This window comes from Pleurodeles waltl, chromosome 11, assembly GCF_031143425.1.
Source record: "Pleurodeles waltl isolate 20211129_DDA chromosome 11, aPleWal1.hap1.20221129, whole genome shotgun sequence".
NCBI classification, from domain to species: domain Eukaryota; kingdom Metazoa; phylum Chordata; class Amphibia; order Caudata; family Salamandridae; genus Pleurodeles; species Pleurodeles waltl.
Window position 1 is genome coordinate 967,374,976 of NC_090450.1, and position 22,011 is coordinate 967,396,986.

General features: G+C 46.0%; 1 protein-coding gene across 4 annotated transcripts in view; it reads right to left on the minus strand.

The window, feature by feature from the left end:
* Positions 1–17,747, minus strand: part of DGCR2 (DiGeorge syndrome critical region gene 2) — a 213,046-nt gene extending 195,299 nt beyond the window's left edge. For 2 of the 4 annotated variants that reach the window (XM_069215196.1, XM_069215194.1), the window contains exon 1: positions 17,346–17,747. In XM_069215196.1, the coding sequence (XP_069071297.1) occupies positions 17,346–17,424 (79 nt within the window). In that variant the 5' untranslated portion in view covers positions 17,425–17,747. The remainder of the gene's footprint in view (positions 1–17,345) is intronic. The other 2 variants (XM_069215195.1, XM_069215193.1) reach the window with 1 other exon arrangement.
* Between the last annotated feature and the right edge of the window lie 4,264 nt (positions 17,748–22,011).

The following is a 22,011-nucleotide window of genomic DNA, read 5'->3' on the forward strand; positions in this document are numbered from 1 at the left end:
TAGATTCAGCGATGCTGGATCTGGGTGTCTGATCTTTTGGTTGTGTTGTGTCAACAGATCTGGCCTGTTGGGCAATTTGATGTAGGGTACTACTGATAGGTCTAGCAGCGTTGTGTACCAGGGTTGCCTTGCCCAAGTTGGTGCTATTAATATGAGTTTGAGTTTGTTTTGACTGAGTTTGTTTACCAGGTAAGGAAGGAGAGGGAGAGGAGGAAAAGCGTAAGCAAATATCCCTGACCAGTTCATCCATAGGGCATTGCCTTGGGACTGTTTGTGTGGGTATCTGGATGCGAAGTTTTGGCATTTTGCGTTCTACTTCGTCGCAAACAAGTCTATTTGAGGTGTTCCCCAGAGTTTGAAATAGGTGTTCAGAATTTGGGGGTGAATTTCCCATTCGTGGACCTGTTGGTGATCTCGAGAGAGGTTGTCTGCGAGTTGATTTTGGATCCCTGGTATAAATTGTGCTATTAGGCGAATTTGGTTGTGAATTGCCCAACGCCAAATTTTTTGTGCTAGCAGGCTTAACTGCGTGGAGTGCGTCCCCCCTTGCTTGTTTAGATAATACATTGTTGTCATGTCTGTCTTGACGAGAATGTATTTGTGAACTATTATTGGTTGGAAAGCTTTTAGTGCTTGAAAAACTGCTAGAAGTTCTAGGTGATTTATATGCAGTTTTGTTTGATGTACGTTCCATTGTCCTTGTATGCTGTGTTGATCGAGGTGTGCTCCCCACCCTGTCATGGAAGCATCTGTTGTTATTACGTATTGTGGCACTGGGTCTTGGAAAGGCCGCCCTTTGTTTAAATTTATGTTGTTCCACCACAGAAGCGAGAGGTAAGTTTGGCGGTCTATTAACACCAGATCTAGAAGATGACCCTGTGCTTGAGACCACTGTGATGCTAGGCACTGTTGTAAGGGCCTCATGTGCAGTCTTGCGTTTGGGACAATGGCTATGCATGAAGACATCATGCCTAGGAGTTGTAATATCATCTTTGCTTGTGTCTTTTGTGTTGGATACAAGCGTTGTATGATGGTGTTGAAATTTTGAATTCTTTGGGGACTTGGAGTGGCTACTCCTTTTGTTGTGTCTATTATGGCTCCTAGGTATTGTTGTACCTTGCACGGCAGAATGTTGGATTTCGTGAAGTTGACGGTGAACCCTAGTTTGAAGAGGGTTTGTATGATCTGATTTGTGTGATTTGAGCACTCTATTAACGAATGGGCCTTGATTAGCCAGTCGTCTAGATATGGGAACACATGTATTTGCTGCCTTCTGATGTGTGCAGCGACTACCGCTAGACATTTGGTAAAGACTCTTGGTGCGGTTGTTAATCCGAAAGGCAGTACCTTGAATTGGTAATGTATTCCTTTGAATACAAACCTTAGGTATTTCCTGTGCGATGGGTGTATTGGTATATGGAAATACGCGTCCTTGAGGTCTAAAGTTGTCATGTAGTCGTGTAGTTTTAGCAATGGTAATACTTCTTGTAGTGTGACCATGTGAAAGTGGTCTGATTTGATGAATGTGTTCACTATTCTGAGGTCTAGGATTGGTCTCAGCGTTTTGTCCTTCTTTGGTATCAGAAAGTACAGTGAGTAAACTCCTGTGTTTATTTGTGTGTTTGGCACTAATTCGATTGCATTCTTTTGCAATAGTGCCTGCACTTCTATCTCCAGGAGATTGGAATGATGTTTTGTCAAATTTTGTGCTTTTGGTGGTATGTTTGGAGGGAATTGTAGAAATTCTATGCAATAACCATGTTGGATAATTGCTAGAACCCAAGTGTCTGTAGTGATTTTCTCCCATGCTTTGTAATAATGACTTATTCTTCCCCCCACTGGTGTTGTGTGGAGGGGGTAAGTGACATGTGAGTCACTGCTTAGTAGTAGGGGTTTTGGGGCTTTGAAATTTTCCTCTATTCCTAGGGAATTGCCCTCCTCTATATTGTCCCCGAAAACCTCCTCTGTACTGTCCCTGGTAACTGGACGGTGTTGCCTGTGAGGTGCTGGCTTGTGTGCTCTGACCCCGAAACCCCCCTCTAAAGGGTGTTTTACGGAATGTGCTGTAATTCCCTCTGCTCTGCGGGGAGTAGAGTGCACCCATGGCTTTAGCAGTGTCCGTGTCTTTTTTGAGTTTCTCAATCGCTGTGTCCACTTCTGGACCGAACAGTTCTTTTTCGTTAAAAGGCATATTGAGAACTGCTTGCTGAATCTCTGGTTTAAATCCAGACGTTCGGAGCCATGCATGCCTTCTGATAGTTACAGATGTATTAATTGTCCATGCAGCTGTATCTGCAGCGTCCATGGAGGAGCGGATTTGGTTGTTGGAAATGGTCTGTCCCTCCTCAACCACTTGTTTTGCCCTATTTTGTAGGTCCTTGGGCAGATGGTCAATGAGATGTTGCATCTCATCCCAATGGGCTCTGTCATAGTGCGCAAGTAGTGCCTGGGAGTTAGCGATGCTCCACTGGTTTGCAGCTTGTGCTGCGACTCTCTTACCAGCTGCATCGAACTTGCGGCTTTCTTTATCTGGGGGTGGTGCATCTCCAGATGTGTGGGAGTTGGCCCTTTTCCTAGCTGCTCCTACAACGACAGAGTCTGGTGGCAGCTGTGTAGTGATGAAAGCCGGGTCTGTAGGAGGCGCCTTATACTTTTTTTCCACTCTTGGTGTGATTGCCCTACTTTTGACTGGCTCCTTAAAGATTTCTTTTGCGTGCCGGAGCATACCAGGGAGCATAGGCAGGCTTTGGTAGGAGCTGTGGGTGGAGGAGAGTGTGTTGAATAAAAAGTCATCCTCGACCTGTTCTGAGTGGAGGCTTACATTGTGAAATTGTGCTGCTCTAGCCACCACTTGAGAATACGCAGTGCTGTCCTCTGGTGGAGATGGCTTCGTAGTGTATGCCTCCGGACTGTTATCTGACACTGGGGCGTCGTATAAGTCCCATGCGTCTTGGTCACCCTGGCTCATGGTGGTGTGAGCTGGGGAATGTGATGGAGTTTGTGCTGGTGAGACGTTAATCACAGGTGGAGGACAGGGTGGTGGGGTAACTTTTTTCACCACTTTTGTTTGTGGTGTTTGTTCAGTTTGGAACTCCAATCTTCTCTTTCTTCTAATAGGGGGAAGGGTGCTTATTTTTCCTGTCCCCTGCTGTATGAAAATACGCTTTTGCGTATGGTCTACATCAGTTGAGTGTAGCTCTTCCTCAAACCTATGCTTTTGCATTTGGGAGGTTAGCGAGTGCTCTTCTGTATAAGAGCCTGAAACTGGGTCGGTTGCAGTTTGTTTTGGCACCGAAACCCTGTCTGCATCTTTTTTCGGCTCCGAGGTGACTTTTTTCTTTTTCGGGGCCGAAACCTCTCGGCGTCTATCTTCTTCGGTGCCGCTGTCTCGGCGTCGAGCCGTGTCTACACCGGTATCTCGGTGTCGATGCTTGTCTCCAGCACTTTCTCGGTCCCGAGAAGGCTGTGTGCCGGTGTCTCGACCGGAGTCGGACGATCTCGGCACTGTTTGGGCCTTTTTCGGTGCCGACGGTCGGTCACCGAATTTATGGGTCGAGCCATGGCCTGGTGGCAGTGGCGTCCCCTGGGCCTTGTAAATCTTCTTCTGAGTGGTTTTCGACGTCTTACTCACAGTTTGTGTATCGTCGAATCCTTCGGAGTCCGATTCTTGGATCGAAAAGGTTCCCTCCTCTTCTTGTTCCTCGAACTCCCGGTGGGCTGTCGGCGCGGACGCCATCTGAAGTCTTCTGGCTCGACGGTCTCGGAGTGTTTTTCGGGACCGGAACGCACGACAGGCCTCGCAGGTGTCTTCACTGTGCTCAGGTGACAGGCACAGGTTGCAGACCAAGTGTTGGTCTGTATAGGGGTATTTATTGTGGCATTTGGGACAGAAACGGAACGGGGTCCGTTCCATCGGCGTTCTTCTGCACGCGGTCGGGCCGACCAGGCCCCGACGGGGGAATCGAAAAAATTACCCCGAAGGGAACCGGAGCTCTTCGATCTTAGACGCGGTGTTGAATCTAACTACGCCGATCCCGAACGCAACAATACCGACGAAAATCTTCAGAAATTAGCTATCTTTCCGTTCCGAAACTCGGAGTGACAGGAACACGTCCGAACCCAATGGCGGAAAAAAAACAATCGAAGATGGAGTCGACGCCCATGCGCAATGGAGACAAAAGGAGGAGTCACTCGGTCCCGTGACTCGAAAGACTTCTTCGAAGAAAAACAACTTGTAATACTCCGGCCCAACACCAGATAGCGAGCTATGCAAAACATGCGTATCTACAGCGACAGATGCCATCGAACTTATTGTTTTTTGTTTTACTACTCCCCATGGGCAGGAGTGCTCTGGATGTGATCTGATCTCTGCAGGCTACACGCCCCATCGTACTGCCCGACAGTACTAGTACTCCTGGTCAAAGCAACCATGGCTTCTGCTCCAACCACTATCCAGAACGGCAAAGACAATGTTCTGGCATAATTAGGTCATTTCCTTAACAGCCCGCCTCCACTGCCAGTCAGTCCTGCTTCAGATTAAGCATATTTGTGTACTTAACAATCCACTGCAACAATACTGCATGGTTTTAGATAATCAATTGCATGAAAACCAATAACAGGCTAGAAATCAACTGATAGCTCTTAAAGCTGAGGAGATAAAGCACAGAGGTCATTTCTCTGAAAGAGAAGGGTGGGGAACCAGTTGGAGATTACTCATCCTCTCTGGTTTCCTCAGGAAGGGAGACAGGGCGGTGGTGCTCAAATTCCAGGGGGGGGGGGGGGGTCATTTTCAACAGAGGTTTTTCCCCCCCAAATCATTTGGTACTTTATATACCTTACTAAAGGCCCCACTCCTAGCTAAATTCAGAAACCTAAAATATTTGGCCCACACTCTGGGTCAAAAAGCACAGAACTCCAACTAAAACCAGGACCACTGCTAACATCTGTATTTAGATGCTGAACTAGTATTAAGGGAATATAGCTTTGCCCAGATCGTATTAATAGTAATTTAGGGGTCAAAATAATTAAACGAAGCTACAGACTGAGTCACAGGACAGTGCATAATCCTTCTTTTACTGCATTTTTAACTCGTCACAATTTTATCTGTTGGTCTTCCAGTGAAGACAAGCCTCTTTAAAGAAAACAACATCACAATGCAGTAAATTTCCAGTAACAAGCTACCTCCCCAATGAGACGCTCATTGTATGATTGGCTTTGGATCTATACAGAGCTCCACTGCCTTTTTAATATGTTTTTGTTATAATAATACCCTTTAGTGCTACATTAGTGTATAGACTGCAACATTTCTGTGTAAAAAAAATAAATGTATTAAGGATTGGTAGAAATATTTTAATTGCACATAAAATTATAACACTAAGAAATTGTTGTGGATTTTATTGTGGTTTGCAAACTGATATCCTCCTCAACACGTTGAGTGATTCACGGACAACATAATGCCTTAACTGGTTCAGACCTCCTGGTGAGCCACTGTGAATCCTAACCTCAGTACAGTATTGAATAACCATCCTTCAATAGGCAATTGATGATCAGCTTCATCATAAGGCGACCTATCTTGAAGATGTCAATACACCTTCCAAAAAATCTGGAAACCAGTGAGACAGCTACCTCAGAGCTAGCTCTCCACTTAGAGAAATAAAAACAACGAAGAATGCCATCAGCAAAAAGAAATACTGGGAATAGAAGGTACTGCTGTAAGAAGTACAGTCACTTGGTGCATTTTTTGCACCACAAATGGGCACTATCAAGTCTGCTTCATGAAACTTTTTTTGCTGTGAAGAAATTTCACTAGAAGGGAGCAGATGCCCTTAGAGTTGATTGAGATCTCAAGCAGGTAGTTATCACTTAGGATGCCAAGCCCTGTATACTTTTAGAAGCTCTAGAAGACTCCTTCCAGCACCTCAGTCATATCAATTCCAGAATTAGAGAGCAGAAGAGTATAGAGAAGAAAAGGGTGAAGCATCACCAATTTTACTTGCAAGCATAGAGAGAGGGCTCTTGGGTTAAGGCAAAAACTGTATTCGGGGGGACAGGGGGGGTTGTCAAGCATCATGTTGGTACAGGAAAATTAGCATTTATGCAATTTCAGAAGATTACAAACATATAAAATATTTACTCTCCAAGATCGACGTGAAAGAACAAATCTTGGATGTCAGATACTTTAGTGCATAGTAATTAAACATACAGGGAGTGCAGAATTATTAGGCAAATTAGTATTTTGACCACATCATCCTCTTTATGCATGTTGTCTTACTCCAAGCTCTATAGGCTCGAAAGCCTACTACCAATTAAGCATATTAGGTGATGTGCATCTCTGTAATGAGAAGGGGTGTGGTCTAATGACATCAACACCCTATATCAGGTGTGCATAATTATTAGGCAACTTCCTTTCCTTTGGCAAAATGGGTCAAAAGAAGGACTTGACAGGCTCAGAAAAGTCAAAAATAGTGAGATATCTTGCAGAGGGATGCAGCACTCTTAAAATTGCAAAGCTTCTGAAGCGTGATCATCGAACAATCAAGCATTTCATTCAAAATAGTCAACAGGGTCGCAAGAAGCGTGTGGAAAAACCAAGGCGCAAAATAACTGCCCATGAACTGAGAAAAGTCAAGCGTGCAGCTGCCACGATGCCACTTGCCACCAGTTTGGCCATATTTCAGAGCTGCAACATCACTGGAGTGCCCAAAAGCACAAGGTGTGCAATACTCAGAGACATGGCCAAGGTAAGAAAGGCTGAAAGACGACCACCACTGAACAAGACACACAAGCTGAAACGTCAAGACTGGGCCAAGAAATATCTCAAGACTGATTTTTCTAAGGTTTTATGGACTGATGAAATGAGAGTGAGTCTTGATGGGCCAGATGGATGGGCCCGTGGCTGGATTGGTAAAGGGCAGAGAGCTCCAGTCCGACTCAGACGCCAGCAAGGTGGAGGTGGAGTACTGGTTTGGGCTGGTATCATCAAAGATGAGCTTGTGGGGCCTTTTCGGGTTGAGGATGGAGTCAAGCTCAACTCCCAGTCCTACTGCCAGTTCCTGGAAGACACCTTCTTCAAGCAGTGGTACAGGAAGAAGTCTGCATCCTTCAAGAAAAACATGATTTTCATGCAGGACAATGCTCCATCACACGCGTCCAAGTACTCCACAGCGTGGCTGGCAAAAAAGGGTATAAAAGAAGGAAATCTAATGACATGGCCTCCTTGTTCACCTGATCTGAACCCCATTGAGAACCTGTGGTCCATCATCAAATGTGAGATTTACAAGGAGGGAAAACAGTACACCTCTCTGAACAGTGTCTGGGAGGCTGTGGTTGCTGCTGCACGCAATGTTGATGGTGAACAGATCAAAACACTGACAGAATCCATGGATGGCAGGCTTTTGAGTGTCCTTGCAAAGAAAGGTGGCTATATTGGTCACTGATTTGTTTTTGTATGTTAGAAATGTATATTTGTGAATGTTGAGATGTTATATTGGTTTCACTGGTAATAATAAATCATTGAAATGGGTATATATTTTTTTTTGTTAAGTTGCCTAATAATTATGCACAGTAATAGTCACCTGCACACACAGATATCCCCCTAACATAGCTAAAACTAAAAACAAACTAAAAACTACTTCCAAAAATATTCAGCTTTGATATTAATGAGTTTTTTGGGTTCATTAAGAACATGGTTGTTGTTCAAAAATAAAATTAATCCTCAAAAATACAACTTGCCTAATAATTCTGCACTCCCTGTATTCCTTAAAGCATGCAAAATAACGTGACTGATCAACAAACCGCTCTCCCTCAAGTTGACTCATTGAAAATTAATTCCTTCTACTTACACCACCAAGGACATTTACAAGATGGGCACGGGAAAAAAAATTCTGGGGTCCAGTCACATGAGGACTAAGCAAGGCACGGCTTGCTATGCTGTCCTGGTCTGTTCTATCTCACCCTCCAAAGGGTTCTCCTCTTGGCAGCTCAACTGTTCTCAGATAATAAATTCAATCATATTAAGCCATTACAATTATCCATTCATTGGCCGCCCATGGAGAACGTTGTAAACGTCTATGTCCTACATATAACCTTCAAACCTATTTGCCTCTGACAACCATCACAGGGCGAGTGATACCTTAGCAAAGCAAGAGGTAAACGCTTGTCCTGCATGACACCAGCCTGTCAACATGGTCACTTCTGCAAAACCTGGAAAGCTCATCTCTGAAAAGAAACTCAAAGCAGCTGCAACATACACATGTTCTTCCACACACAACCAATTGTTCCCACTGTCGACCCTGGTACCCACCGCTAAGAAGTATGCATATTACTGCTCTCATGACAGCAGCCAAAGTTAGTCAGAATGTGCGATGAAATACACCCTATTACCTAACTAGCATATTATGACTGGTCACATATCCGTGCCAATCACACGGTGCACAGCTGCAAACAAATTACCTCCAATGAATTAGCAAGCTCAAGAAAGTTGTAATACTACACTGACAATGACCAATCTACAATGTTTCAGCATCTGGTCCTTTAAAATCTGAATAATAAAACAGACGCCCTAAACATACAATACAGCAATACTGTCCACAAATGAGAGAGATCCCTTCTAAATCTATCAAGAAAACCAAACCCCACAGTGGAATGGAATGCCCAATGTTTTAAGCTCTAAAGAGATCTTGTGAAAAAATGATCTTCAAATGCTAAAGACAATAAGATGTGGATACCTAAATACTCTCAACGCTAGGTAACACTACAACACTGCCTGTTTATTTAGCCTTGAAAGACCATGCGCAAATATGTTTCATAATTTCATTGCAAGACAGGAGGCTATCATCATGCATTAATCCTTTTAATGTTACTCCATGCAGCACTTTAACACATTACATCATAAAACATTAACAATCCAGAACTAGAACCTTCTTCTATATATAAATGGTCCCTTCACGGACCATCTTTTAAATGCTGCTCCTCATTGAGATAAGTAACACATTTATATACAATATAATACTTGTCAAAGTGTCAGACTTTGTAGTTAATGGTTTCTAGTTTACAGAAACAAGTTAGATATGTACTCTATCTTTAGTTATCACCAGTTTTGAAGTCGGTAAAAACTTTTTTGAAATTAGGTTAAATACTATGTGCCGAAGTTGAGACTAAATGAGGTTATACGAATATAACGAATTATCCTAAATGTGTATGATTCACACTGCTTAAAAGTTAATTTGTATGCTTACTTTAACGTTTTGGGTGCCTGCGGGTTGGCTGGTGTAGCGGCAAGTGAGCTGGTGCGTGACTCCTGAAAGGCACATATTTCATGGGAGCCGCACTGCCCTTAGCGCGATGAGCGTGTCTCTCCTGGGAGCCGCAAGGGCCTCATTGCGAGCCATCAGTGCACTCTGCGCTGGTAAGCTTAAAAATGGGGGGGTGGGAGGGTTCTGTGAGACAGTTGCACATGGTACAGCCTGCAGTTCATAAGCCTGCCATTCAGGAGTCAGCTGTTCTGGAGCGGTCGGCAGAGCTCTTGGAATTAGAGGAACATACTAGGCAACAGCATTTTAGTCAAATCCAAGCAACACTGGGCAGCCATTTTGGATGGGCTGTGCCCAATAATAAAAATAGATAATATGTCGTTTTTTTAAAATTTATTTTTAGAAGCTGTTACGTTGTATTCTATCAGGTGACAGCTACAATAACAGCATCTGAGTTCAGATGGAGGTAGGAGGTTCTTGCAGTTGTGTTCTTGAGTAGAAGACAGTAGATTAAGAAATGCAACTGAAAAATAATTATTGATCAGAATACTAATAATGGGACTAGACAAATATGCCTGAGAAAGTAAAAGATTTAATCGAGACCTTTAGATACCTGAGGGGAAGTTTAATTAAGAAATTAAAACATGAAATGAGAAGTTGTATTCAGGAGGTCATGGAGAAAAGAAAAAAGAAAGTAGGTTCAGATAATGAGTGGTGGACCTTATCAGAAGGAGAATCTGATAATGGTGAAAAGAAATGGAAGACTAAGCCTACAGAACAAGGGCATATACGCTAAAAGGAGTTGTAGGTCTTAGCATCTTAAAGGAAAGAGTGGCCCTAAGCGGCACGCAATCAAGTAAGAACAGTGTCCTGTGCGGCACATAAGACAAAGTTGCCCTAAGTGGCACACAAGGACTTTAAACTCAGGAGATCAGTTTTTGGAGGATGAACATATAAAAAGGGGATGAGGAGTTTGTTGATGAGTATGTCTTGGATGGCCAGCAAGAGAATGATGAAGTTGATCAAATCAAATCATTAACATTTATCAAGCACGCTACTCACCCGTGCGGGTCTCAAGGCGCTAGGGGGAAAGGGGGGGGGGGGGGGGGGAGGGGGTTACTGCTGCTCGAAAAGCCAGGTCTTGAGGAGTCTCTGGAATGCAGAGTGGTCCTGGGTGGTCCTGAGGCTGGTGGGGAGGGTGTTCCAGGTCTTGGCTGCCAGGAAGGAGAAGGACCTCCCACCCGCCGTGGAGCGGCAGATGCGAGGGACGGCAGCGAGCGCGAGGCCAGAGGAACGGAGGAGACGGGTGGGGGCATAGAAGCTGAGGCGACGGTTGGGGTATTCCGGTCCCTTGTTGTGGAGGGCTTTGTGTGCGTGGGTGAGAAGTCGGAAGGTGATCCTTTTGCTGACTGGGAGCCAATGCAGGTGTCTCAGGTGTGCGGAGATGTGGCTGTTGCTGGGTACGTCGAGGATGAGGCAGGCAGAGGCGTTTTGAATACGTTGCAGGCGTTTTTGGAGTTTAGCGGTGGTCCCAGCATAGAGGGTGTTGCTGTAGTCCAGGCGGCTCGTGACGAGGGCGTGGGTCACGGTTTTTCTGGTGTCGGCGGGGATCCAGCGGAAGATCTTGCGGAGCATGCGGAGGGTGAGGAAGCAGGCGGAGGACACGCCGTTGAGTTGTTTGGTCATGGTGAGAAGAGGGTCCAAGATGAAGCCGAGGTTGCGGGCGTGGTCTGAGGGGGTCGGTGCGGTGCCAAGGGCCGTGGGCCACCAGGAGTCGTCCCATGCGGTCGGGGTGTTGCCGAGGATGAGGACTTCCGTTTTGTCAGAGTTCAGCTTTAGGCGGCTGAGCCTCATCCAATCTGCGACGTCCTTCATGCCATCTTGTAGGTTGGTCTGAGCGCTGGCGGGGTCCTTGGTGAGGGAGAGTATAAGTTGGGTGTCGTCGGCGTAGGAGGTGATGATGATGATGATGTTGTGCTTGCGTACGATGTCAGCGAGGGGGCTCATGTAGACATTGAAGAGTGTCAGGCTGAGCAATGAGCCTTGAGGTACACCGCAGATGATCTCTGTGGGGTCTGAGCGAAAAGGTGGGAGGTAAACTCTTTGAGAGCGGTTTGAGAGGAAGGAGGCGATCCAGTCCAGGGCCCGGCCTTGGATCCCGGGGGAGCGGAGGCGGGTTATTAGGGTGCGGTGACAGACGGTGTTGAAGGCAGCCGAGAGGTTGAGGACGATGAGGGCGTCTGTTTTACCATTGTCCATCAGGGTTCTGATGTCGTCTGTGACTGAGATGAGGGCGGTTTCAGTGCTGTGGTTGGTTCGGAATCCGGTTTGTGAAGGGTCGAGAAGGTTGTTGTCTTCCAGGAAGTTGGTAAGCTGTTGACGGTCTTCTCTATTACCTTGGCAGGGAAGGGGAGGAGCGAGATGGGGCGGAAGTTTTTCAGGTCACTTGGGTCAGCCGTAGGTTTTCTTTAGTAGGGCGTTGACTTCGACGTGTTTCCAGCTTTCGGGGAAGGTAGCAGAAGAAAATGAAGAGTTGATGACGGCCTGGAGGTGCGGGCGATGATGTTGTTGGCTTTATTGAAGATGAAGTGAGGGCACGGGTCCGATGGGGCGCCGGAGTGGATAGAGTTCATGGTAGTTTTGGTTTCTTCAGTGTTGATGTAGGTCCTGGCGTTGAGGGTGATGGCCGGGGGTGTGGGTTCGGTGATGCTTGGTTGGGTCTGGTGTCCGAAGCTGTTGTGGAGGTCGGTGATCTTGCGATGGAAGAAGGTGACGAGGGAGTTGCAGAGGTCTTGTGAGGGTCCTCACAAGTTGATGATCCTCTGGAAAGGAAGTCAGCCCCTCCACATCAAAGACTAGTATTAAAATTCCTTTCGGTGAAGAGATGTTTTCATCCTATAAAAAAAAAAGCATACAAGGATTGCAGAATGGTGGCTGTTTAAGCATGTGGGCAATTTCATTAAGAAATGGATTAGAAATATTCTACAGAAAGGAGGTCAGGAATGTATTAAAAGCAGAATGTTCGAGGCCTGTTATCGATATGGTCTGCCTCACCCAAAATTTGGATCCTGAGTTGATCACTTTTCTATTTAAAACGGGCAGAGATCCCCAGAAAGACTAGGTAGATTGTTAAAACAGTGGCAGGATATGCTCCTGGATGTGGGTGGTACACTGGCACAAACAGTAGATATGACTGAGGAGGTATATGTAAAGGGACTTTCGTTGGACCTGTTAAGAGTTTGGAGCCAAAGAGCGCTTGTTTTTTTGGCAACGCTAAAGCAGGCCTTAAACGCAGAAAGGACAGAAGCAAGAGTGAAGAAAATCAGCCTTAAGTTAGGTGACTAAGTGGGGAAAGAAAGTAGTGAAAATCCAAAGGGATTATTGTTTGGATGGGACATGGTCAAGAGCCTAGGAAAGTATGCTGCCACCTTCTTTGCCGAAGACAGGACTCAAAATAATATGGGAAGAGTGTTTAGAGAGGGCGTTTTGGGCAGGGCTGTCAGAAGGGGAAAGGCAAAGAGGAAACAGAAGATGTTACCAAGCCGGTGAAGCATCATTCTATCCTCAGAGAGGACGCTTTCAATGAGAAAGAGAGAATAAGACCCACACACAGGGGTTTTCTGGATTCCAGGCGAGTACAGAGAGTTCTTCCTTCCAAGGAAGAGTAGGTGGTTGACCAAAATATTCTGCAAAAATAAGGAAAAATATAAACACAAGAGCCTTGAGTATTGGAGACGATTAAGTGTTTCAAACAGAGTTTACGGAAATGCCCTTTCAGGACGACTTTCCAACAGAATTGGTTTTGAGCACAGATCAACAGAGCGTTCTGGAGGAAGAGATAAAAAGTATGTTAAAGAAAGGTGCAATTGTAGAAGTGAACAAGGAGGACAAAGATTTGGAGAGTATTCTTAGTAGAGAAAAAGGACAAGGGGTGGAGACCTGTTACAAACTTGAGAGACTTTAACAAGTTTCTAGTATACAGACATTTCAAGATTGAGGGCATCCATCTTTTGAGGGACAGGTCATTGAAGGTCGACTGGTTGGTAAAATTGGATCTGAAAGATGCGTACTTTACAACACTAATGGCAATAAGCAGTCGGCCTTACAGTCAGTTCATTTGGCTAGATCTAACAGATCAGATTTTCGGCCTTCCATTTGGTTTGTCTTCAGCACCATGGTTTTTCACCAAGGTAATGAGGGCAGTGGTAGCTTACCTGAGAGAGGGGGGGAATTCAGATGACCATTTATCCAGATGACATTTTGATAAGGTCTCAATGTTTGAACCAGCCTCTCGAGGAAGTGCATATGGTGAAGGAATTACTGGAAAGCCTAGGTTTTAGTGTGAACAAGGAAAAGTCTGTTTTGACTCCAACACACACTTTGGAATTTTTAGGTTTTATGATATACATTATCAATGTGGTTTTGCTACCAGTGAAGAAGGTGAACAAGATAGGGAAGGGGATTCGATATGTACTGAAAATAGATTTTTTGACCCTAAGGCAATTAGTGCAACTAATAGGGCTGTTATTCTCCAATTCAAACAGTTTTCCCAGGTCCGTTACACTATCGAGCACGACAAAGGGTAAAAGCAAGAGCTCTACAAGCAGGTTTATAGCATGGGACAAGATAAATCTAGTTCACGAGGCAAAGATGGAATTAGAAAATGTAAACGCATGGAATGAACAGCAATGTTTGGTTTTACTCCAGATTTTGTACTGGAATCAGATGCAAGCCTAACTGGTTGTGGTGCGTGTCTGGCAGCCCAAGAAACTGGTGGATTGCGGTCACACATGGAAAGATAGCAACACAAACTGTTTAGGGCTGACTGCAGGACTCTATGCTCTCATGAGTTTCAAGAAAACTTTGCAAGGCAATGCAGTACTATTGAAGATGGACAATGTTACTGCAGTAGCTTATATAAAACAATTAGGGGCACAAGGCCCTATGGACTGTCATAATTCGCAAAAGATACATATATTTTTTAAAAAAAAACATTTTGAGGGCGGAGTATCTGCCCGAGAAGGAAATGTAGCTGCAGACTGGAATTCAAGATTTTTTTAAAGATGTCAGCTATTGGAACGCTAATCAGGAATACGTCATGAACACAGATTGGTTATGGGGTCCTCTGGCGATAGATCACTTTGTGAGCAGGTCAACGTGTCAGGCAAACAGTTAGGTGCCAGACCCAAGTGCATTAGCAGTGGATGCTTTTCTACAGAGTTGGAAGTGAGTAAGCACTTACGCATTTCTCACCTTTTCTACGATTCTGAGAGTTCTGCAGAAAGTGACAAGAGAGAGAAATGCCTTCTCTTGCAGACTCCGCAGCAAATGTGGTATTAGAGGGCTGCCAACATGCATGATAGCCTCCGGTCTTTTTGTGAAAAACAGCACAAAAAAAACAAAAGTTCACCAACCTCACGATTTGTGTGGTCAGAATTCCCCGAACATCGTAGTACTGCTGTGAATAGCTCATTAATAAATAACAGACATTAACTCTCACCAGAAGCATGCTGGCTCACGGGGTCCAAGACAGTCAGCACACCCTCAATATAAAATAACACACAAACTGGATGCGCTACCGGTCAAACAACCAAGATTTCCATATCCACACTCCCTTAAAGCGATATGGGCGATGTAGACACAACTATCCTAAAAAATCACAAACGCGCTGATTAAAGGCTAAAAAGTGGAGACAAAGATTTACTCAATGAAATCGAAGGAGAAATAAACAGTATCACTTGTCAATAAAGAGGCTTCCTACTGTAGTCAAGCAATATACGGTGTAAGTAGTCTTTCAAAATGAGCTGATTAAGTGCCACTGTAACAGAGCACCCTCTGCCTAAGTAACCCCCATTTAATATTAGCCCTGAAGTGGTACTTTCATATCCTTAGGTATAGACAACGTATAAAAAGTGCATCCCAATACTTGATGCATCTGTCAAAGCACAAAGACAGAAAACGATCCGACTTCAATTGCATTACTGACTCAATGAAGGGGTGGTAAAACCTTTTACTTCTCAGCCATTCATAATGCGAAGTGATGCTGAAGCGTGCGCCCTCGGGTCAGAAGTACCGGGAAGCACTACTAAACCACCAGATGCCATGGGCTGCATTATGTTATGCACATAAAGCCTAAACTGAAGATTATTGCAAGACACTGAGGAGACTGTGGCCCAACAGTGGAACGAGGCAGCAAAAATACACGTTCTCTGTAAGGTCACGAACTCTGAGACTCTAGCGCCTGGATACTCTTCGGGTGACAAATCCAATTAACACAACAATACACATGCATTAACCTTTCAACAGTCAATTATACTACTTATTATAATACGGGGTTGAGCAATCATTTCCCTCCAATGTCCTTAATTCGGAGGAAAAGTGCAACTAACTTGAAATCTGTACTGTGAAAATAAACGCTCCAGCAAGCTTGTAATCTGCTCCACTGACACTAAATGAGCACTTTCTATCGATGGTGGTGCGGGCACCTTGGTAGAATCAGTAAGTACCTTGGTGAAATCAGCACTCCCCAAATCAAAGCAAACGCCGATTTCATAATATTAATCGCGTTCACCCTTGACAATGAAACAATTGGTATTTGTAATATAAAAACATCTCGAAACACGTGCCAGTTCACAAGCATCAAATCCCACTAGTGCATAGTCAACAATTTTTTCGCGTTACCTACATTCTGTCTCAGTGTAACCAACGAGTAAACACAGTTTTAGACAATCACTTGAAAGGCATGAAGGTGTCACACAATGACGAGGAAGGACTATGCCAGTTGGATTATACTAATGCAGCAACGAGGTTGATAACTAGTGGATTAGTGTAGCACGTCACTTGAATAAAACAGCGGGTAAGGAAACGCGCTGCCAAATTACGCTCTTCAGGTTTTTTTTTTTTTTTTAATGTAAGTGTACCATAACGGCACCCTTATCGTTCAAGGATGGCTATATTTCGAGGAAAGATAACAGTTCTAAGGCTAGTTAAATTAGGTTGTTGAAGCAGCAGATAATCCTTCTCAATAGCTTGGCGTTAACACTGGGGCTTGTTCAAGAAGCAGTCGCGCTGGCTTCACAGCTCACATATTATTATTGCAGTAGTGGTTCCGTTTTCTTAACGCAGGTGAATACTTTGCTCACAACCAGAGTTTAATATGGAATTCAATAAATATGTTATACAGCTAATGCATGCATCCATTAATCCAGAAGACGATGAATATGTAAGGGGTAGTCCACTGATTGGATTTCGCACATGGGGCTATCATAGGGGCACTCGGCTTTCTGGAAGCTTACCAAGCCATCAAATATGCCTCGAGGTGTAGCAACCCATCTAAAAGGTGTCAGGGAAGGAAGGTTTACAGGAAGCTTTGGATTCTATTCTACCCCCCCCCCTCCCTTTTTACAAAGATCCCAAGCCTACCCACATCAGGATTGGGCTCATCAGTCAAACAAGAGTTTCAGACTCTGCAGCATCACACTGGGAATGTGGGAGTCCATGGTAATGGAAAGCTGCATACGAATCTCAAAATGAGGTCGCAAGATGTAGAGGCGTGGGAAGGGTCTAGTTCAGTGGTTGTAGCAACAGACTCAGTGTGGAAGAGCATGTCAGAAGTGCACAGTACTCCAGGTGGCCACGGGACCCAAGAACATTATATTGTATATTATCCGTACCTGGTACAGGTTGCAATGGAAGAGTCTGTGTGCAGAATTGGGGCGCGTAGAGTTCAACAAAACCATATTGGTGAATGCTTTGCCCAGAACCAAAGGAATGGTGCACAATTTAAGAGCGGAGCAGGGAGGGCTCAGTGCTGGGTATACAGCGTGGGTGCAGTGCCAGCGGTTTCTTGCAGGTTTGCAGAATGCAATGCATAATGTGGGTTGCACAAGGTTGTGTTGGGAGAGCAGCACCACTAGGCCTTTTTATAAGCCCACTCTCAGGTTGAAAGAGGTGCAATGAATCCAAGCCCCACACCAGCTCCCAGACCACAAAGGGGGTCACAATGCACCCTCTGACCCTGTGCACCCCCTTAGACCCTGTGCACCCCCTTAGACCCTGTGCATCCCCCATCACCACAGCGCCCTCCATCCTCACCTGGCCGCAGCGGCTCGGTCAGGGTCAGCACCAGCAGCAGGAGAAGCAGGAAGGCGCCGCTGTCCGCCGGGGCCACCATTTATCCTCCGCGCATCCTCCCGCCGCGCAGGAGGGGGCTCCGCGAGGTGTTCCGCCTGCGGGAGGGGGGCCCCTCGGAGCGCCAGGCCCCGGCCTCTAGGGGTTTGGCAGCGGCGGCGCTAGGGCCCTGCTCTGTCCGCCGCGCACAGGCTTCGGCTTCACGACAGCATAGCACCGGGCCCTTGCGGGCAGGCTCCTATCCGACCTAAGCAACCCGGCCTTGGTGAGCAGGGGGCGGGCCCAGACTGAGCCAGAGACCGCTGCCTTCTACGGCCCAGAAAACAAGATGGCGCCGGGCGCAGCCTCCTCTGCAGCCCAAACACTGCCGGCAGCCAATCAGCGAGCGGAGGGCGTCGCAAGGCCCGCACGCACGTACTCATGAATAATGAATCTCCTCTGGGCAGGTATCCGACGGGAATACAAGCCTGCGCACCTATCAACGCACAGAAAGACGGGGCTATATTTACATGCTCCTGAATGAGTAATGTTAAGAGGCGGGACCTCCGTTCTTCAACGAGTAGATGGTCTCCTTGGCGCTCGATTTTGTCCATTTTAGTTGTTTTTTCAGTTTTATACAGTGCTTTAAATGGGCCGGTCCTGTCCGATACGGAGTACCAGCACTTTTTTTATTTGGAGAGGGAAAGTACCTACACTTCTCAAGAAAAAAGTAATACTTTTAATTGGGGAGTGCCGGCACTTCTCAAAAACAAGCAGGTACTCTCTAAAAGAGTACCTGAACTTTTATTTTCCCATTTCAACTTTTGTATAGTGGGAACTCGACCAAAGGGCATTGGGGAGCTTTATGGGAGCACAAGTTACATTACACCATATCAAATTATGATGGATTTTGGGGCATGGGAGATCAAGTGATTTGCCCAGAGTCATAGGATGTTGATCCAACAGGGCCCTGGGACCTGGGGCCATATGTACGAACACTTTTTCCCATAGAAACAGAATGGGTAAAAACCCTTTGCTACATCTGGCCCCTGGTTCGTTATTGCAGTAGTTGGCAGTTCTGGCTGCAAGGCCACATCCTTGTACCCGCAGCAGCAGCTCTTCTGCTATGGTGGAGGAGCAAAGCCTACGCCAGCAGCAGCATCATTTGCTGCAAAACTTAAAAAAATAAAACAACAATAAATTATGTTTATTATCATTTTATCTTTAAAGTGGCGGGCCATGGGGGATGACAGAGATGGAGGGGGAGTGGTGTACACTCCTGTAAGTGCGCATTTGTGTTTGGCGGACCATCTCAGGACTGCCAAACACACAAGCACACTGAGCTCTTTCCAACCCGGCACTGTGTTGTCACGTTGGAGAAAGCAGGCACAGGCTCCCAGCCTGCCTGGGAACGCAAAGTCAGAGCAGAGTAGGAATTTTATCGATCCTGCAGATTCCACAACTTTCCCTCACAAAAATGTGAGGAAAAGCTGTAATTCAAGTAAAGTTTGACCTTTACAGGGCCTGCCATGCAGACCACGCCACCCTGGATTCCTCTAGGTTTCTAATATTCAGAAATGTCTGGATTTGGTAGGTTTCCTTGAGTGCTGGCCAATAATGGGTCCTGTAGGAAGTTGGCTCTGTATATACTATCTCAAAGTGAGAGATAGTGTGCACAGAGTCCAAGAGTTCCCCTTAGAGGTTGATAGTGGCAAAATTAGATAACTCTAATGCTCTATTTTGTGGTAGTGTGGTCGAGCAGTAGGCTTATCAGAGGGTAATGTTAAGCATTTGTTGTACACACACAGGCAATAAATGAGGAAAACACACACTCAAAGACTTAACTCCAGGCCAATGGTTTTTATATAGAAAAATATTTTTTCTTAATTTTTTTTAGAACCACAAGATTCAAGATTTGAGGTAAGTGCATAACATGCAAGGTACTTCACATATGTAAGTATGGAACTTTGATTCAAAGCAGTAGTACACACAGTTTTAGTTAAAATGGCAATAAGCTATTTTAAAAGTGGACACAGTGCAAAAATCAACAGTTCCTGGGGAGGTAAGTTTGGTTAAGTTTCTCAGGTAAGTAAAGCACTTACACAGTCAGTCTCCTGGGCACAGGCAGCCCACCGTTGGAGATTAAAGCCAACCCTAAAGTCACCGCACCAGCAACACAGGGCCGGTCAGGTGCAGAGGTTAAAGGAGGGCCCAAAACACATGGGTGCCTATGAAGAACAGGGGTGCTCCGGTTCCAGTCTGCTAGCAGGTAAGTACCTGCGTCCTTGGGGAGCAGACCAGGGGGTATTTGTAGAGCACTGGGGGGGACACAAACAGGCACACAAAACACACCCTCAGCGGCACAGGGGCGGCCGGGTGCAGTGTGCTAAGTAGGTGTCGGGTTTGCTATTGAAAGCAATGGAGGGACCCAGGGGTCACTTAGGCGATGCAGGCAGGGCACAGGGGGACTTCTCGGGCCAGCCACCAACAGGGCTAAGAACAGGGCCACCTGCTGGTCACTCCTGCACTGGAAGGTGGTTCCTCTCGGTCCTGGGGGCTGCGGGTGCAGTGCTTGGTCCAGGGGTCGGGTTCCTTGTTACCAGGCAGTCGCGTTCAGGGGGAGTCTCTGGATCCTCTCTGGTGGCGTCGCTGTGGCGGTGCAGGGGGGTTGACTCAGGTTACTCACGTCGTCGTAGTCGCATGGGAGTCCTCGCTGCGGTGTTAGTCCTCTGGAGCTCGAGCCGGGGGCGTCGGGTGCAGAATGAGTAGTCTCACGCTTCCGGCGGGAAGAGAGAGTTCTGTGGAAGTTGCTAAAAAGTTGCAAAGTTGTTGCTGTTTTTGAACAGTGCAACGTTTCTTGGGAGTTTCTTGGTCCTTTGGAGTCAGGGCAGCCCTCTGAGTCCTCAGAGGTCGCTGGTCCCTGTCGGCTGCGTCACTGTGCAGGTTCTTTGAGTCTGGAAACAGGCCGGTAGGGCTGGGGCCGAGTCAGTCGGTGTCTCCATCGTCTCTGCGGGGCTTTCAGTTCAGCAGTCCTTCTTCTTTTTCTTCAGGTTGCAGTAATCTCATTTCCTGGGTTCAGGGTCACCCCTAAATACTACATTTAGGGGGGTGTTTAGGTCTAGGGGGCAGTAGCCGATGGCTACTGTCCTGAAGGGTGGCTACACCTCCTTTGTGCCTCCTCCCTGAGGGGAGGGGAGCACATCCCTATTCCTATTGGGGGAATCCTCCAATCTGAAGATGGAGGATTTCTAAAGGCAGGAGTCACCTCAGCTCAAGGCACCTTAGGGGCTGTCCTGACTGGTGGGTGGCTCCTCTTGTTTTCCTCATTATCTCCTCCAGGCTGGCCGCCAAAAGTGAGGGCAGTGGCCGGAATCTCCACTAGCTGGGAGGCCCTGGGGTGCTGTAACAAATGGCATGAGCCTTTGAGGCTCACCGCCAGGTGTTAACAGTTCGTGCAGGGGGAGGTGAGAAGCACCTCCACCCAGTACAGGCTTTGTTTCTGGGCACAGAGTGACAAAGGCACTCACCCCACGTGGCCAGAAACTCGTCTGGTTGTGGCAGGCTGGCAGAAACTGGTCAGCCTAGCACTAGGAGTTGGACTGGTATTCAGGGGCATCTCTAAGATGCCCTCTGAGTGTATTTTACAATAAATCCCACACTGGAATCAGTGTGCATTTATTGTGCTGAGAAGTTTGATACCAAACTTCCCAGATTTCAGTGTAGCCATTATGGAACTGTGGAGTTCGTGTTTGACAAACTCCCAGACCATATACTCTTATGGCTACCCTGCACTTACAATGTCTAAGGTTTTGCTTAGACTCTGTAGGGGCATAGTGCTCATGTACATATGCCCTCACCTGTGGTATAGTGCGCCCTGCCTTAGGGCTGTAAGGCCTGCTAGAGGGGTGACTTACCTATGCCACAGGCAGTGGGTTGTGGGCATGGCATTCTGAGGGGAGTACTATGTTGACTTAGTAATTTTCTCCCCACCAGCACACACAAGTTGTGAGGCAGTGTGCATGTGCTGAGTGAGGGGTCCCCAGGGTGGCATAAGACATGCTGCAGCCCTTAGAGACCTTCCCTGGCAACAGGGACCTTGGTACCAGGGGTACCATTTACAAGGGACTTATCTGTGTGCCAGGGCTGTGGCAATTGTGGGAACAAAGGTACAGTTTAGGGAAAGAACACTGGTGTTGGGGCCTGCTTAGTAGGGTCCCAGCACACTTTCAGTCATAACTGGCATCAACAAAAGGCAAAAAGACAGTGGGTAACCATGCCAAGGAAGGCATTTCCTTACAGGTCTAGATACCCACACTGCTAAATCTTGATGTTTCATTGTAGTTTGGTTGCTTTCCTGTTGCAGGGCATGGAATATTCTTTAGGTTTGATTAACATACATAAATATTACTTATGGTTAAAAATATATATGGATATATGTTTTTGCTTAACATGTATATAGGTCACAGCATAGTTTTCAGAAAAGTTATTTGGGTCTTTGTTTTATCTATCACAATATGTAAATATCATAAGTATTTTATCTACAAGTGCTTTACTATTGAAATATTGAGGAAAATATGAAATTAATATAAAATAAAATAATTATAAAATATACAAATAAATTAGCTTCAAGTACAGCTTTACTTGAAAGTCT